The sequence below is a fragment of the Protopterus annectens genome, chromosome 2.part2 (genome assembly GCF_019279795.1).
Source record: "Protopterus annectens isolate FY-2018-M chromosome 2.part2, PAN1.0, whole genome shotgun sequence".
Lineage (NCBI taxonomy): Eukaryota > Metazoa > Chordata > Ceratodontiformes > Protopteridae > Protopterus > Protopterus annectens.
In genome coordinates, this window is record NC_056730.1 from 951,933,911 (window position 1) to 951,952,520 (window position 18,610).

Below are 18,610 nucleotides of genomic sequence, written 5' to 3' on the forward strand. Positions count from 1 at the left end.
TACCTCAAACAGTTTTTATTTAGTGTACTTAGCCAGTCACCAAAACAGAAAAAAAAATACATATCTCGATGAGTTAATCAAAACAATAACCTCTTTGCTCCGAGCAAATGCCTTAACAAGATTTCCATGTGAAGCAAAGACCAGCATTCTGTCTGCCGCCAAACAGGAGATGTCTTCTGGGAGGGCATTACCTGCAAAGAAAAATGAACAAATTTACTAACTAGACTGAATTTTAATAGTGAAAAAAGGGGAGTGTCAATGGACTGACTGCACTTCCAGACTCCAGGCCTCAGTACTGTGATTATGCCTTTTGTAATGAAAAATCTTTCAATACTAGCAAAGATGAAAATTTTAACTTTGAAACTACAACAATTTCAAACACAGAAAGCACTCAAACTCCTCCTGTAAACACTTGTCTCCCTAAACCTCAGTGGTATATCTTGACACTTCTCTAGGATCCATTTTAGTGAAGCATCTAGAAGTGTAATGCTGCTTGCTCATGTTTACATTAATTGATTTCAAAATCATGCTAAATACACGCTGTTGAAATACTTAAATCTCAAAACATATCTGATGGGCAACACATCTTCATCAGTGCTTGTACACCGCAGCTAGAGATTAAATGCTTTCCATATACTTTTCATTTCTATAATCATTTTCATATTTTTCTAAATATCTCAAGAAACAACACAGAGCTGCCTGTGCTCACATGAAAGCTCAAGTACATGAACAAAATGCTGCTCAGACTGTGTGCAGCTGCTTATTAAGTATTACAAAAATAAGATCTACTGCCTTTATTCTGACTTAAAAGGTCCTTCTTCAGACCTAGAATACAATGAATGTGACTGCTGCAATTAGCAGTTTGTGCTGAACAGTATGGCAACTACCATTCCTTAGTAAAAGTAAACAGAAACTGACAGCAGTGTTTCCTGCTTAATGACTTGTGCAGCAGCAGTAGCAGGTTCCAGTGAAAGACTGCAGAAAGAAAAATGGATGTGCAGTTTCAAAGGAGACACACAGACTAGTGAGAGCTGGAGGAAACGACCTACTGTGCAGGTGAAAACAAAGTATGAACAGCAAATAAACAACTACAGTGTTTTACACAAAGTTGTTATGCCCATTGGATTCAGTTTGTCTGACATTATGGCATTAATACACATAGGAACTGAACCTTTCTGTGAAATAACTTTTCAGATGTTGACTTACAATTTCTGGTAATATTTATTGCATTTATTTACTTATTTAACATTTATTTACCGGAAAGTCCGAGTCGGAATGAACCAATTTTTAGTGGAGGCCCGGGAAGAAATGCTCCAGATGCATGTCTTTGTAATGTGGGAGGAAACCGGAGCACCCGGAGGAAACGCACACTAACGCAGGGAGGACATGCAGACTCCACACAGAAGGCACTCCAGCCAAGAATCGAACCAGAGAACCTCTTGCTGTGAGGTGACAATGCAAACCGCTGCACCACTGCACCGGTCCTAATGCAATATACTTACCATAACTTGGCATCTGTGTTCTCAGTTTTCATTCTTCCTCACTGATCGGTCACAGATTTGACCTTTGGATCTGGCTCTCCTGCATTTTTCAGACTTGGATCCCAGTCTCGAGTTTATCCTTCTACCCACAACGGTCTACACCTTCCCTAGCTTCTTCAGATCAAGTTTGTTGCCTTATTGCCTACTGGACATATGAGCAGAAACAGATAGAAAAATATCAGAGGCTCAAACCAGGAACGTGACGGTTACTATATAGTCCACAGATACTCTAGGAGCAACCAGTCGAAAATGGTTGGGAAGAATGAAAATAGACAGCACAGATGCCAAGTTACGGTAAGTGCATAACTTCCCCAACTATATAACTCTTGGTTGGCCTCAAAGAAGGATATGCCAGGGCACTGTCAAACCAAAGGAGGCTCTACTACTGGAGACAAATGTCCAATTTATAATGCATCGAAAGGTATGAATCTTTGACAAAATTTGCGCGGTGGCCACTTGGTCAATCGATCTGGAGGAGAAAGCAGATGACGTAGCCACAGATCTAGTAGAATGGGCCCTAGGAGGGCGAGACAATACCATACCATTATTTGAATAGATCATTGAAATACAGTCAGTAATCCATTTAGCCAGGAAAATTTTGGAGACTTCTTATAGGTTCATAAGTAGGTACTAGGCTATTGGCCACCTGTCAAGCAGAGCCATAGAAATGATCACTGGGTGTATTTCCCATTTCCCATCCCTCATCAAGATTTTTCTTGAATAGTGCTAATGAGGAACATTGCTTGACACAGATGGGTAGCTTGTTCCAGAGTATAGGAAGTCTCTGGGACAGGAATCTATCCCTCCAGCATGCCCTGTTTAACATGGTGACAAGGCTTAGGTCCCTAGAGCAAGTAGCTCGGAGGGATTGGGATTTCTTAAGGTGTAGCATGTCCAAAACCTCTGGGTTTAACATAGCTTTATATGTTGGGCAGAGATCCCCTCAGAGTAGGTGATACGCTACAAAGTAAAGCTGGAGTTTTTTGAGATGGTCAGTGTTGGGCATCTGTTTTAGGCCAGTAATCCTCTTTGTGAGGTATTTCTGTGGCCTTTACAGCTGCTGCAGATGTCTTGTGAGGTACATTCCAAAAGGGGCATTGTATTCAACAACGGTTCTAATGATTGCAGAGTAGAGGAGAAAGTACAGTTTTGTACCTACCATAAATGTAGATGTTCGAAGATCCACATTGCTGCAGTCCTTACTTATGGGTAGTCCGCTGTCCTCGGTCGGCCCGAATACCAAAGTATTAGGCTGACGTCGGTCATGGCGCCTAGAACTGACATCAGAGCGTCAGGGTATAAAAGCGCATGACCAACGTCATATCCTCAGTCTTTTCTTGCCCCAGATGTCAGAAGGCCCTAAACATAGAGGCCACAGCCAAAAACAGAATACCTCCCAAAAGCATGTCCAACAACAACCACCACCCAAACTATAGAACCATAACAAACAGCAGTGGGGAAGGAGGGAGGGTAAATTGGACTGCAGCAATGTGGATCTTCGAACATCTACATTTATGGTAGGTACAAAACTGTACTATGTTCTTCATCTCACATTGCTGCAGTCCTTACTTATGGGTAGAATCCCAAAGCAACGGGAATGGGAGGATGGAAATATCATAAAGCATTAGGGGCTGCTAAAATGCCCTGTAATATTGCAGTGGCAAACCCAGCCCTAGATTTAGAATAAAGAGGAAGGTGGTAATGTTTAGAGAAAGTATGTACTGAACTCCAAGTAGCTGCTTCCAAAATATCTTTGTAGCTACCGCTCTTAGAAAGGCAGTAGAAGTGGCAGTAGCCCTAGTGGAATGAGGTCTAACTCCAGCCGGAACCTCCTTACCATGATGGGAATAACAGAAAGAAATACAACTCCCAATCCATTTAGAAATAGTTTGTTTTGACACAGGTTTACCCTGAAAACCCAAAGCAAAAGAAACAAACAACTGCTGAGACTGTCTGAACTCCTTGGTTCTGCTCAAGTAATAACGTAACTGCCTGTGAATATCCAAAGTATGCAAAATCTTCTCCCCTTTATTTTGGGGATTTGCATAAAAAGTAGGCAAATGAATAGTTTGATTTAAAGCCACACTAGAAACCACTTTAGGCATAAAGGAAGGATTAGTACGCAAAGATACCCTGTCCTTATGAAAAATTAGGAAAGGCTCCACTGCCATAAGGGCCTGTAATTCAGAAACCCTTCTTGCAGAAGTAATGGCCAACAAAAAAGCAGTCTTCCATGACAAATACTTTAATTTGGCAGTAGCTGCAGGCTCAAAAGGTTGTAGATTAAGTTTTTCCAACACAAAATTGAGATCCCAAGCAGGAGTAGGGGCTCTACGTGGGGGTCTTATGTTCTTTGCCCCTCTAAGAAATTGCTTAAACACAGGATGAGAGAATAAAGGAGGATCACAATCATAGTGAGCAGAAATGGCTGCAGCATGAATCTTTATAGAGGAGAAAGACAAACCTTTGTCCAACAACTCAGTAAGGTATTGAAGAGAAGCACTTAAATTAGGCTTGGAAACATCAAATGACTTTGCTTTGCTCCAAATAAAAAATCTCCTCCATTTATCCGCGTAAACTTTCCTGGTACTAGGCCTTCTGGCCTCCAAAATAACATTCAAAACTTGTTGTGGAAGCTGAGACCCTCCAGGGTCTAGAACAGAATATGCCAGGCTGTAAGATGCAGAGACTGAATCCTGACATTGAGGAAGTGACTGCCCTCCTGAGACAAAAGATGTGGAATTAAAGGTAGAGGCCATGGAGGCTCCCTCACTAAACTCCTCAGAAGTGGGTACCAGTGCTGTCGAGGCCAATCCGGTGCTATCAGAATCATGGCTGGCTTGTCTTGTCTGGCTTTCAAGAGTACCTTGGGAAGGAGAGGCAGAGGTGGAAAGGCATAAACATGAAGATTGCTCCAACTGAATGACAGAGCATCCACCTTCCAAGCTGTGTGATGAAACTTTTTTGTGCAAAACTTTGGCAACTGGTAATTTAGTGGAGAAGCGAACAGATCTATGTCTGGAGTCCCCATAACACTGTCAACTGCTGGAATACATGAGGATCCAATTTCCACTCGTGAGGATCCACTATTTGTCTGCTCAACACATCTGCTAAGGAGTTCTGTGCTCCTGGCAGAAACCTTGCCTGAAGATTGAGTTGTAAACTGAGAGCAGTCTCCCACAAAATCATCGCTTGCCTGCAAAGAGGGTATGAATGGGTTCCCCTTGCTTGTTGATGTACCACATGACAGTTGTGTTGTCTGTTTGAATCAACACCTGCCCTGGATGAAGTAAATCCTTGAAAGCCATTAATGCAAACTGGACTGCTAACATCTCTTTCAAGTTGATATGCAAATGTTGAAGTCTGACAGGCCACGTGTCTTGCACCCATTTTCCATTGAGGTGTGCTCCCAAGCCTTGTCCGAGGCATCTGTCGTTAGAATCTGACTCGCCTCTGGTCGGGTCACAGAGAGTCCCTTGTTTAGGTGACATTCCTGAGCCCACCACAAAAATTCCTTCTGAATGCAAGGTATTATCTGAATGACAGTGTCTAGATCTTGGCAGTGTTGTGTCCATACATTTTTGAGATATCATTGAAGCTTCCTCATATGCAGTTTGGCATTGGGAAGCACCAGAATACAAGATGCCATGAACCCCAAGGCTTGAAGGACTGTCCTTGCAGTCAGCCTGGACTGTAGAGACATTTGATGGAAATAAAGAGAAAGGCTTCTTTGTTTGTCCGGGGTCAAAAAGGCCATCTGGGAAGCTGTATTCAGTCTCACACCCAGGAAGCACATGTCTTGAGAGGGTACTAGACTGGACTTTGTTTCGTTCACAGAATACCCTAGGCATCTTAACACTGCCATCACATACTGTAGATGATGAAGAAGTTCGTCCTTCTCTTGAGCAATAATCAGGCAATCGACCAAATAAGGATAAATCTGAATTCCTCTTAACCTGAAAAAGGCTATCACTGGAGCCAGAACCTTTGTGAACACTCTGGGCAGTAGATAAGCCAAAGGGCAATGCAGAGAACTGATAATGTAAATTTCCAGCTCGAAACGCAGGTACCTCCTGCAACTTGGCCTGATAGGAACATGAAGATAAGCCTCTTTGAGATCCAGAGTTACCATCCAGTGATCTTTTCCCAACAGAGGTAAAAGCTGTTGTAACGTCAGCATCTTGAACTTTGGAATGTCCAGGTAAGTGTTGAGGATAGATAAATTCAAAATTGGTCTCCATGTGTTCCCTTTCTTTGGAACTAGAAACAGGCGAGAATAAAATCCTAGGCCCACTTCTGACAGAGGAACTGGCTGTATAGCTCCCATTTGAAGAAGTAAAGAAATCTGTTTGTGAGCCTCTATCCTTTGTCGAGGAGGAACGTCTGGCATACCTTTGAAAGGAGGTAATGTATGGAAATAAAACTTGTAGCCTCGGTTTATAATGTCCAACACCCATTTGTCCTGGGTGACCAAAAGCCAATTTTGCTTGAAAAGTGCTAACTTTCCTCCCAAAGGAGCTGCCAGGCAAGAGGAATCTGGCAGCTGAAAATGCAGGTCATTGGGTCTGTTTACGAAAGGACTGACCCCTGCCCTCACCTGCAGACTGTGCAGGCGAACTCCATGTTCTAGGTCTGAAGGAACTCTGAGCTCTGCCCCTACCACGTCTAGATCTGCCCCTAGACTGAGAATCAGAAGAAGGGTACGTCCATCCTTTAGCAGGCCAATTTCTACTAAACTTTGGAGGTTGCACCTGCAAAAAATCTTTAACAGTCTGCATAGACTTAGCCTTGTCCTCGTCCTCCATTTTCTTTAATACAGACTCCACAGGAGGACCAAACAAAACTTCAGACTGTAAAGGAGCATCCAGAATTCTAGTCTTAACATGCTTTGACAAATTCTGATCCTTAAGCCAGGCGTGCCTTCGAATAACTGAACCAGTGGCCGCCACCCTAGAAGAAGCCTGTACAGCATCAAAGCCACACTGCAAAGAATGCTTGCCCACCTGTTCAGAGACATGTACCAAATCTTGCAATTCTTTACACTCTATACCCTCTGCTAAAGCATCCACTTTAGATTTTAGCTGAGAAAGGAGGAAATTCTGATATTTCAACATATGAAACTGGCAATTTAAAGCCCTCACTGCCAACGTAGAAGAGGTATACACCTTCTTACCCCATCTATCCAAAGCCCTAGCCTCTTTATCTAGAGGAACCGGATTTTTTACAACAGAAGCTCTAACACCCTTAGGCCCCTGACTAATGGTTTCTGGGTCTGCTCTAGGACTTTTATACAGATACTTATGAGCCTCAGGCACCCTGTAATACCTGTCCGGTTTGACTGGCGCAGGAGGCACAGAATCTGGATTAAGGGAAGCCTCCGAGAAAACATCTTGAACAACATCCAAAACTGGAGGAATAGCTAAGGGCCTATGCTGTGGTAGAAACAAGAATTCCCTAAGCCTTTTCCGGGAATCAGAGAAATCCTGTCCTTCCCACTTAAAATGTTCCCTCATGGAATGTAAAGTTTCTGAAAATGAAAAATCCTCAGGGGGAGAAGCAGAAGGAGTGGAATCCTCTGCATCAGAATCCGAATAAGTAGGAAAATCTTGCATGTCTTCCACAGAAGACTCTGAATCATCTGAGGCCTGTTCCAAACTTTCCAACTCTGTCTCTACCCTGGGCCTCTTATCAGGAGGGGCATAGAACCCTAATTAAAGTAATCAAATCTTCTGCCATTTTAAGCATGTGCTTTTAGGCACAGACCCTGAGGAACCAGGACTTACACCAGAGGAAGACAAAACAGACCTGCCCTTAGAAGGAGCCTTAGAGATAGTAGCAGAAGGCCTAACCACCCTAGCTACAGTAGGGAGAATAGTAACCTGAGAGGCCCCTTCAGCCTGACCTTACTCCTGAGAGGCCACCTCTTGCAAAATCAAAGTTTCCCCCTGAGTTTCAACAGGAACTTCAGCCGGGTCCACCTGCTCCCCTGTAGCCTCTAAAGGACCGGCGTCCGAAACGGACGAATCATCCTGCCTAAGCTTTACAGATTTGTCTTTGCGCTTCTTATTGGAAGCGGCCGGAGGATCCGACGGCATATTATAATTACACCTTTTGCCAAAGACTAACCTAGCGCAATCTAATCTCCGTTTTATAGTGTGCTTATTGAACCTAGCACAAAACCGACACCCTACTACGTCGTGCTCCGGTCCCAAACAAGGTATACAAAGCGAGTGGTAATCCCTATGCGGTATCTGTTTCCCACAAGAAATACAATTATTCACTTTTTCTGACATCCGGTAAATAACTGAGGCAAGAAAAAACAAAAAATACTCCCCAACGGGGTACTTAGCCCAACTTGGTATCGGTCTGAAACTTCGAATTCGAAAAATCTCAGAACGCCGAGCGGCACTTGCAACGCTGCTTCTGCATCGGACCATGCGGCAAAAAAGACTGAGGATATGACGTCGGTCATGCGCTTTTATACCCTGACGCTCTGATGTCAGTTCTAGGTGCCATGACCGACGTCAGCCTAATACTTTGGTATTCGGGCCGACCGAGGACAGCGGACTACCCATAAGTAAGGACTGCAGCAATGTGAGATGAAGAACATCAATGATCTCTTTTTTCCTGGCTGAGAACCCTTTTGTGATGAGGTGTGCCACATAAAAAGATTTTCTGACTACAGTGGAGATGTGATTATCAAAGGAGAAACTACTCTCCACCTGGTTCCCAAGGTCTCTTATTACACATTCGGCATTAAGTAGACTGTCATTTATGTGGTAGTTCATGGGTACAGAGTTTTTACCAAAGGAGATGACAATGCACTTTTTGGCATGGAGCTTGAGGGCATGCCTCAGACACCAGGCATCTGTCTCAGTGAGGCCCTTCTGTAGGATGTCCACATCATTTGGGACTCTACTACGGTTCCTAGTTTGCAGTCATCTGTGAACTTCGCTAGCCAGAGGCCTTCTGTGTTAGCCTGTATTTCGGAGAAGTTGATATCAAACAGGAGAGGTCCCAGGACTGAACCCTGTGGTGCTCCACTTGTCACTGGTTTGAAGTCAGATTTGGAGTCTGAAACTTTTACAGTGTAGGTTCGGTCAGTGAGCCAGTTGGCAACCCATCTTATGACGTAGGGATTTATACCTAGTTTAGTGAGTTTAGCTAGAATTCCAGAATGGGGGCTAGTGTCAAAAGCTTTGGCAAGGTCAAGATAGGCTGTGTGAACCACCTTACCCTTGTCTACGGCTTTGGTGACTTCCTCACAGAAGGCATGATCTGCCTTTCACAAAACCAAACTGGGTGGGGTCCAGAGTTTGGAGATCACCAATGTCTTTGTTTATGAGTTCCATGATGGATACGTGTGACGCCCGTGCCCTGGCCCAGCAATCACGAGGCCTCAAACCTCACCACCAACAGTGAGGGGCATCTCATACAGGAGGAAAGGATAACAAATACACACAGTAAAGTGCAATTTCCCTTAAGAGCACACAGAGATCACAGTCAGTCCGGGGCTGGTCACTCCCTTGCTCTCCAGGTCCCCAATAAGACTCCCCACTGGCACAGCTACAGGGTCCAGATCTCAGCCTAGTGGGCAAGCTAAAACCTCCAGCACCCTCTCTGACCAACTAGTGCTTCGTGTCCCTGCCCAAGTAGCTGACACGCACACACTTTGAGAAGAGTTGCCTGCCTTCCCTACCTTTTGGCACTGCTCACAGGTACTGCAGTACCCTGTTACATCTCTGGAAATTCCAGGCCAATAGAAGTTCTGCATAATACGCATCTTTGTACATTTTATGCCCATATGACCTGCTAAGGGAATATCATGGGCTATGGTTAGAAGAGCCAGATGGTAGGCTCTAGGCACTACCAACTGCTGTACTCTCTCACCTTCTAGCCCTCCCTCAGGGGTCTACTCTCTGTACAGCAGCCCTTTGTCCCAGTATACAGATTCCCCCTTTCCTTGAGAATCAGCTACCTCCATAGCTACCTGCCTCAGGCCTTGCAATGTAGGGTCTGAGAGCTGAGCCTGTCTCAACTCTCTCCTTGTAACCCTTTCCAGCTCCCCTTCTACAGGAAGTCTGGTATCCTCGGACAGTGGTGCCTCACTGTCAGCCTGGGTACTCCTACTCACCTCGACCTTTGCAGTCGCTCTGTCCAAGGGCCATCAGTACCCACAAGCAGATGTGGCTCACCTTCAGTCTCACTGCTACAGGGTAGCTCTCTCCCTGAAGTAACCACCTCATCAGTCCTGGCTGCAAGTATGCAGTCTGTCTGGGTCTCCCGCAGGCTACCAGACTTACCTGCTTGTCTCCAAGCCTGACTGCGTGTAACTGTACAAGCACAGGGTACAGCACTATCAAAATCATTCCCCTACAGGACATCTGCAGGTATATCCTCAAACACACCTACTTGCCGTCTTCCTTTCCAGCCCTCCCAGTCAAGGTGAACCCTAGCCAAAGATATTCGGAATGGGATCCCTCCTAAAACCCTGACTGGAGTAGACTGCTCAGGCATATAGTGCTCCTCTGTAACCATTGCAGGCTTTACAATGGTTATATCAGAGGCTGTGTCTCTCGACAATGGCCTCTTTTGCATCCACTACAATAGGATATAACCTCTGGTGGTAGTTTGCTACCCTTGTTGTCCCAAGACAACCTACTATTGGCATTTTGTCTACCACTTACTGGCTCCCTCACCTTTTGTTCCCCACCTTGCTTCCATAGACACCTGTATGCCACATGGCCCCACTGGTTGCATTCAAAACATTTAACCCTAGCTCCTAGACATGTACCCGGACCAGTGGCTTCCCCTGCTACTGGCAGATTCTGTTGAGGCAGTCTGTGCTGCCCACCCTGGCTTCCTTTAGACCCATGAGCAGTACTGGGGGTCTCTTTCCTGTGCAGGGCTGCCTTGCTTGCCAGGTATAAGGCTCCCTTCTTCCCCAACTCATCTGAAGTAGCACATTGTCTATCAGCTAACCAGATCCTCATGTCCTCAGGCAAAGTGCTAAGGGCTTGTTCCTTCACCAAAAGGTCTGCCAGCCCTTCAAAAGTGGTGACCTGACATCCACTCACCCACCTATGGAAATAAGTGCCCAGTTCAGCAACATATTCACACAATTTCACCTGCCTTGCGTCTATGCTCACAAAAATTTTTCCTATATGTTTCAGGTGTTAGCTTAAACAATTCTAACAAGTGATTTTTTAACAGCAGTATAATCAAAACATGCAACGTCAGACATTTTTGACAAAACAGTTGCAGCTTTACCATGGAGCAAGGGGGTCAGGAACCGTACCCAGAGCCTTTGGTCAACATAGTGTTTGCATACCCTCTCAAACATATGAATGAAGCTATCATAATTATCCCCCCCTCTTTAAACTGTGGAAGAAATTTACTGACCTGTTGTGCTTCTAGGGTCCAGTTACTCCCTTCCCCATGACTCTGGCGAAGAGTCAGCATCTCCTTCTCATGCTGCCTCTCCTTTTCCTCAGCTTCCAGGCGTAGCAGTTTCTCATTCTCCTCAGCATGCAAAGATCGCAGTTTCTCATTGTCCTCACTCTCTTGACACCTCAGTCTCTCAGTTACTTCTATTTCCACACGCCTGGCCTCCAACTCAAGTCTCTTTAGCTCCAGATGGATTTTTAAGTCCTCTGCAGAACATTGAGCTGTCCATTCTCCAAGGGTATTATATCTTCACCGCCAGTCTGATTGTCCTCCTGGTTGCTGTTTTCTGATGCAGTGGTAACCTAGGCTGCAATCAGGTCTGCCTTAGTCAGGTTTCCATGCACCAGTCCCCTAGCCTGGCACATCTCTTCACTGCGTGGCTGATTTAGAGTACAAAACACCTTCAGAGCTCACTGTACACAAGCTACAGGAATTCACTCTATCCACACCACTACAAGCCAATTAGTATTTGCCAACCAATTAATATGTGGTGTGGATATCCCACCACTGCCAAACAATTAATATGAAACACCCGTGCCCTGGCCCAGCAATCAAGGAGCTTCAATCTTCACCACTAAACACCAGTGAGGGGCGTCTCACATAGGAGGAAAGGATAACAAATACACACAGTAAAGTGCAATTTCCCTTAAGAACACACAGAGATCACATTCAGTCCAGGGTTGGTCACTCCTTTGCTCTCCAGGTCCCCAATAAGACTCCCCACTGGCACAGCTATAGGGTCCAGATCTCAGCCTAGTGGGCAAGCTAAAACCTCCAGCACTCTGTCCAGCCAGTGCTTCGTGACGCACACACACACACACACACACACACACACACACACACACACACACACACACACACACACACACACACTTTGAAAAGAGTTTACATAACCACACAGACACATCTGGGGAAGGCTGGCACAGGCTTTCCAGCTGTGCCCCCTTTTCCCACACTATACGGTAGTACCAGCTGCCATCACCCACTAATATTTATCAGCTACTCAAAGGCCCTTAAAAGGGTGTCCAATTATTACTGTGCAATATTATTATCCAATTGGTAGTATAGCCCAGGGCTAAAGCTATTAGAGTGGCTTTGTACAATTTTACCAACGGCATGCAAGTACTCTAAAGAGCTTAAATTATATCTACAAAAACAACCGCAGTTGAAAGGGTTTAAAAATATTTCATAATACATGGTCAAAATACAAGATAATACTTTTTACCACACAGTTCTAGTCAAGAGTTCAGAGATCACAGAAAAATACTTAAAATAATTCAGTAGTACAGTTCTGACTTCACAGAAAAACATAGCTAGAAACTAGAAAGATTAGAATAAGAGAAAACACAAGTCGAAGATAAACTTGCATATAGAGCAAGACAGTGCTGATGAGTTGGATGGTCAAGACAAAAATGCTTAATGCTCTCTGATTCTCTCTGTTTTTAAAATCACATTCCTGGTTCACATTACATCATTCTTCACACTTCCCTGGTTTTCCAGGCTAACAAACTATATTTACATTATTCACCTCTGGGCAGAAACCAGAGCAATGAAGGACATTTATGCATATAAATTCTGGCTATTAACTCTGGCTTACAACAACAAGCAGGATGCCTCACTCTAGACTCACTGACTGAGTTTTAACATCTAAGGGTCACAACATGCTTTACTTGGTCAGTAGAGTGCACTGTTACATTTTTTTTCAGTTCCACATATAACTCTATTTTTACCATTTAAGACAACAGCCTGTGGTTTACATTAATATTTACAGATGACAGAATTATCTCCAAAATTCTACCTGGATAGGCTGGCAGCCTTCACCTATCTTCACCCAATCTTCACAATATGTTCCATGGCCTTGCAGACCAGGTTTGTCAGGCTAAGAGGGCGATAGTTCCCAGGATCAGTGGTGGCTCCCCCTTTGTGGAGTGGGATAACTGTTGTTGTGTTCCATTCAGTGGGCACAAAGCCTGACGTGAAACTATGATTGAACATGGTGCTTAGGTGGGGAGCCAATCCTTTTTGAAGTTCGTGTAAAACGCAGCCATGTTGTCCGGGCAAATGGATGCTGTTTGGTTTTAGAGAGTGCAGCTTTTACATGCATAGATATGATTACTGGGACTCTGCATTCTTCCTGTATAGATATGGGCCCTTTAGGGGGTGAGAGGGGGTAAAGTTGGCAATGAACCTAACTGCCAGGATGTTGGCAATATCAGTTGGTTCTGTAATTTTCATGCCGTTGTGCTGTAACTAAGAGCAGATCTGGGTGTTGCCATTGAGATTCTTGACATAGCTATAGAATACTTTGTGGTTGCCCTTAGAATCCTTGGTGATTTTGTTTTCTTAGCTAGCTTTGGAGGATCTTATCAGGGATCTCGGCTTCTTACTGAGGCTGACCAGGGAGCTCCTCCACTCATGGGATTTTACTCTCTTTTGCAACAGTTTCTTCCTTCTGTTGTAGAGTTTGCTTATGGCAGGGGACCACCAGATTGGCTTCCTTTTTTTGGAGGATAGTGTCTTGGTTCTGTTTGGGATAGCACGATCCATGCACTCGAGTAAGTGCTTATAGAGTGCATTTGTGTAGGATTCAGTCATAACTGTATTGTCAATCTGCATGGGTGTCATGAAGTTTGCCACTTCTGTCTTAAGAAGCATGAAGTTGGCTTTGGAGAAGTTTTTAACTGTGGTTTCCTTAATGGTGGGTCGGGGAGGGATGCAGATATCTAGGATGATTAGCTTATGGTCAGATCGGACCAACGAGAAGTTAACCAGGTGTGTAACACCGGTCACTCATGTTGGTAATGACTTGGTCTAGGATATTGTTGCCCCTGGTGGGGGGGGGGGTGGATAAGTTGATCCAGGGGCATTGGAATATATGAATTCCAGAAAGCGGTGAGCGAAGGAGTTGGTACATGAGTAGTTTTCCCAGTTAATGGTGGGGTAGTTGAAATCACCCATTATTAGGGTGTTTGGCTGAACCCTAATATTTTCCAGTATATCAAGAAAAGAGGAGTGGGAATCCAGGGGCATGGTGGAGGATCTGTAGCAAGCTACAATATGGATTGCAGTTTTGCCCAGAGTTAGATGCACTTGGATAACCTCGGATGCATTATGCTGCGCATCTAGCCTGGAGGTGTGATATCTGAATATGGACACACCTCTGCCTTTGATGTTCTGGTCCAGGTTAGATGGGCGAAAAGTGTGGTATAAGTTATAGTATAGTAATGCAGGGGTGCTCTCTAGAACCTTGAACCAGGTTTCGGTCACTGCACAGATATCGATGTTCTCCATTTTAAGGAGCGTCTCAAGTGAGTGCATTTTGAGATTTAGACTTCTAGCATTGAGTAGTATTACCCTCAGTTTTTGCTTGCCTGTTCCTGTTACGGTGGTGAATTTGTCATTTGAACCATGCCTAAAAAAGGCACTATAGGAGCAGCAAGAGCCTTAGACAGTATCCTGAATCCCAGGGGCAAAAGGTGCAGGCCATCTCTGGCAAAGCATCGTGACCTGTCGACCATGTCGTCCCAGGCAGACAGATACTGGATCCCCTTAGAATGACACCAGAAGCTTAGCCAAATGTTGAAGTCAATCATTTTGTCCTTGTACTCCATTTTGACCTAGTACTCCACTGACCTAAACAGTTAAGTGAAAAGGATACAAATAGTCGGCCAGACTTTCTGTACTGATTTGTTCTATGAAGACAGAAACGTAGTTGCCTATGCACGTCAAGAAGATGCAAGACATTTGCCCTTGTTAGAAACAATTGGGAAGAAGACAAGTCATTGTACAGACTGATTAATATTATTCACTGTAGCTACTTTAAGGCATAAAGGATTGGCCAGTACGAAGGGACAACTTATCCTTATGAAAAATAATGTAAGGTGGTTTAGACAAGGCCTGAAGTTTAGAAATACTCTTCGTTGATGCAACAGCTACCAAAAGGATATAGTTTTCAAAGACAGGAATTTCATATCACAACCATTTGCTGGTTGAAAATGTTGCTGAGTCAGGCCTTGAAGTATAGTTGTGAAATCCCAAAGCAGGAGAAGGATGTTTCATAGGACGTCCAAGCAAAAAATCCATTATATGAATGCCTTGCATAATCAGGAAAGGGAAAGGGAACAAAAATCATTCCCAGTGTGAAAGTTGGAAATAGCTGACAATTGAAGTTTTACAGAGGAAAAAATAGCTCCTTCCTTAAAAACAGAGGTAAGAAAAAAAGGTGGCTGAAAAGGGGTCAATATTCTCTTTGGAAGCCCATACAGCAAATCTTTTCAATTTGCTTTTGTACTTCTTCTAGTAGACGCTTTCTGGGATGCTAAAACTACATCCCAAACAGGGGAAGCAAGCCTGGACCTTTGTACAATTACTGGAAGTGGAAAAACCATGCAGTTTAGCTTAAGGGTGGAAAGGCTGGGGAGTCAACATTGATGGGTGAGACAGGAGGTCCTGGCTGGATTCCAGAATCCATGAAGGATATCTGAGGTGAGACCTGAGAAAAGGAAAGCAAACCTGACAAAGCCAAAGGGGGGCAATGAGGATGACTGAGCTCCAGCCTGCTGACTTTCTGCAGGAATTTCAGGATCAAAGGAAGAAGATAAACACAAAGAAGACCGGGGGGGGGGGGGGGCAATTGACAAGCTATAGCATCCCTCAGTGACTCCCCCAGAGGGGGGATCAGAATGAAGTACTTTCTGCACTTGTTGTTTTGGAAGGAAGCAAAGAGGTCGCAGCAAGGTTGGTCCCAAAAGCTGAAAATCAGATTCACCACTGAAGGATTGAGGGACCACTTGTGAGGGGTCAAGATGGACCTGCTGAATTTGTCTGCCAGAACATTGGATTTTCCCACTATATGCTTTGCAACTAGAAATCAACCATTCCCAGACCCTCATGGCCTCTCTGCATAAATGGTAAGAGTGGGTTCCACCTTGTTTACTGATATACCAGACTACTGACATGTTGTCGGTATGTGCTGCAATAGTGCCAATGGGGAGACTGTCCTGAAAGGCTTGCAACATTAAACCTGCTCTCATCTCTAAGACATTGATATGCAATCTGGTCGCTGATAAAGACCACATGCTTTGGACCAGTGGGGGAAGGAAGGAAGAATGACCTGCCCAGGAACAGATTGTCCGAATGAATCCACCATTGATGATAATGCCTGCAGATCAGAGTTAACGTGATAGGAACAGATAACTACTGGTAAAGTACAGACCACTGAACAGCTAAAGTCCATTGGCGGATTCGCATAAAAAATCCTGCTGAGGGAACTAGTATTATAGCAGCTGACATACAGCCAAAAGCTCGTAGTATCAATTTTGCAGAAGGACATGGTAGCAGAGTATATCCTGTACTTGTTCTTTTAACTTATATGATGTGGAGGTAAAGAAGCCACTTGGTATGTCCTATCCAGAAAGGCACCAATGAATTCCAAATTCTGAATGGGAGACAGGTTTGACTTGGCAAGGTTTATGGTAATGCCCAGGGATTTGAAAATCTGAAACAAGTAATCTCTGGCTTGAAGTAGTTGATGCCAGGTTGGGGCAGTTAGAAGCCAGTCATCCAAATATGGAAACACCTGGAATCCTTTCAGTCTCAGGTGAGCTGCCATTACTGCCATGCATTTGGTAAACACCCCAGGGACTGTGGTGAGTCCAAAGGACAGAGCTCTGAACTGGTAATGTCTGGCTCCCAGCCTGAAGTGTAGATGACTTCTGGAACATCTGTCTATTTTGATGTGATGGTCTACAGTATGAAAGTCTACAGAGCACATCCAATTGTCCTTGAGCAACAGTGGTAGAATGGACTGAACCAATACCATCTGGAACTTTGACTTCTTTACATACTGATTTAGACTGCTCAAATCCAGAATGGATCTTAGGTCCTCTGTTTTCTTTGGCACTAAAAAGAAGTGAGAGTAAGTTCTGAATACTCTTTGCTTGATTGGGACCTCTTGGATGACACCTTTTTGCAGCAATTTTTGAATCTCTAGTGCTGCATGCTCCCTCTGACTGGGTGGTACATAAGGGAATTTCTTTTGTTCCACTGTAGAAGGAAGGAAAAAGGGAATTTAATAACCTTCTGGATATTATGCCTAGCACCCAGACATTTCTTGTCAGATTGGTCCAGGCATCCAGGTGCAATGAAAAAACGACCCTGACTGCCTCCAGAGATGAATAGTCAGGTAGCACTTCAGGTGCACTAACAGTGCCCGTCAGTGAAGGGTTCTCTGAATCCCCGATTCTGCAGACCCTCTCTTAGGTGGTGTCTACCATTAAATTTTCCTCCTCTGCCTTGGAAGGAAGAATCCCTACGTCGATCAGGAGAAGATCCTTGGGATTTTCGTAACCAAGTCTTCTTACCACCTCGTTGATTTCTGGAAAAGGTACGAGGAGGGGTAGAAAACTTGATCCAAATGGCAGACAGGGTCTTTCTTCCCTGTTCGCTATGGTAAGAGTTTCTTTGACAGATGGCCCAAACAAAGAGGAACCATCAACAGAGGCACTAACAAAAGACACCTTAAATGGTTCCACAGAGTCACAAAGCCTCATCCAGGCAGGGGTTCTAACCGTAATACCTGAGCCAGCTGCCTGTGACGTGCCCTCTGCTGTATGGGAGATGAGCCTCATGAAGGAATTAGCCACGGAAGCAAGAACAGCCAATTGGGGAAACACTTTCTTGAAGTTCTCATCCAACATGGTATCTGTGAGAGACAGTTGGAAAGTTCCTTGAACAAATCTCTCTGCAAGTGAGTGAAATGTACCAAGTAATTTAATGAGCTTAGCGCAAAGGGTGCTGAGGTGTAAAGGCACTTACCAAACTTGTCCATCGCTCATGACTCCCTGTTCGGTGGATGGATAGAGGAGCTCTGTCCTGCTAGTTCCTTTCTGGTAGCTGCTGCCACAACAACAGCATCAACAGGAACACTTTGTCCAATGCAGTCCATCTTTAGGGGGAACAAGGAATTTGTCCAAGCATTTGGGGATGGGTTCAACAGTGCCAGCTCCTTCCAAGCCTAGCAGGAAACTAAATATAAGCTAGTCTTTCGGAAGAAAGGGGGGCTTCCTCGGGGGGAAGGTCCTGGAGGCTTCTTGAGGTAGGCTGAATTTGGAGAGGAATGATGCACTCAGCACTCTGATCCAATGAAGGATGAAGGGGAGGATAGAAGATGAGAGGTCATCTCTCTATGAAAAAATGTGTGGGCTATGAGAAAGTCCATTCTACAATATGGAAAGCCAACAGAACAGAGACATTCGAGGAAGAAAGGATGGAGACCACTCCTAATCCATAGCCTCCAAATAAAATCAGATCTGAGCTGTTGAGGGCTGAAGTGCCGAGAGGAAAGGAGGGACCCAAGAAGGTTGGAGCCAAACCCCTCCTCCCAGCTCTGATGCTGACATCATGGATCCAAGAACTGCTCTGATCTGACAAAATCAGAAAAGATCTGGTCAGGGTAGCTGTCAAGAGTCGAGGAAGGAAGCTTCCCCGGATACAACACAGGCTCTCTCAGGTACCTAGGATCCTGGGGCTCCTAGATCACTGGTTAGACTGGAGAAGGAGACTGAATATATTAGGTGAGAACACTCACATATCTGACAGGAGATGGAGTTGGCAGAACCTCC

General features: G+C 44.6%; 1 protein-coding gene across 1 annotated transcript in view; it reads right to left on the minus strand.

The window, feature by feature from the left end:
- Positions 1–18,610, minus strand: part of WDR36 (WD repeat domain 36) — a 1,582,076-nt gene that overhangs the window by 1,254,252 nt on the left and 309,214 nt on the right. The window contains exon 3 of the mRNA XM_044064266.1: positions 91–191. Within this exon, the coding sequence (XP_043920201.1) occupies positions 91–191 (101 nt within the window). The remainder of the gene's footprint in view (positions 1–90; positions 192–18,610) is intronic.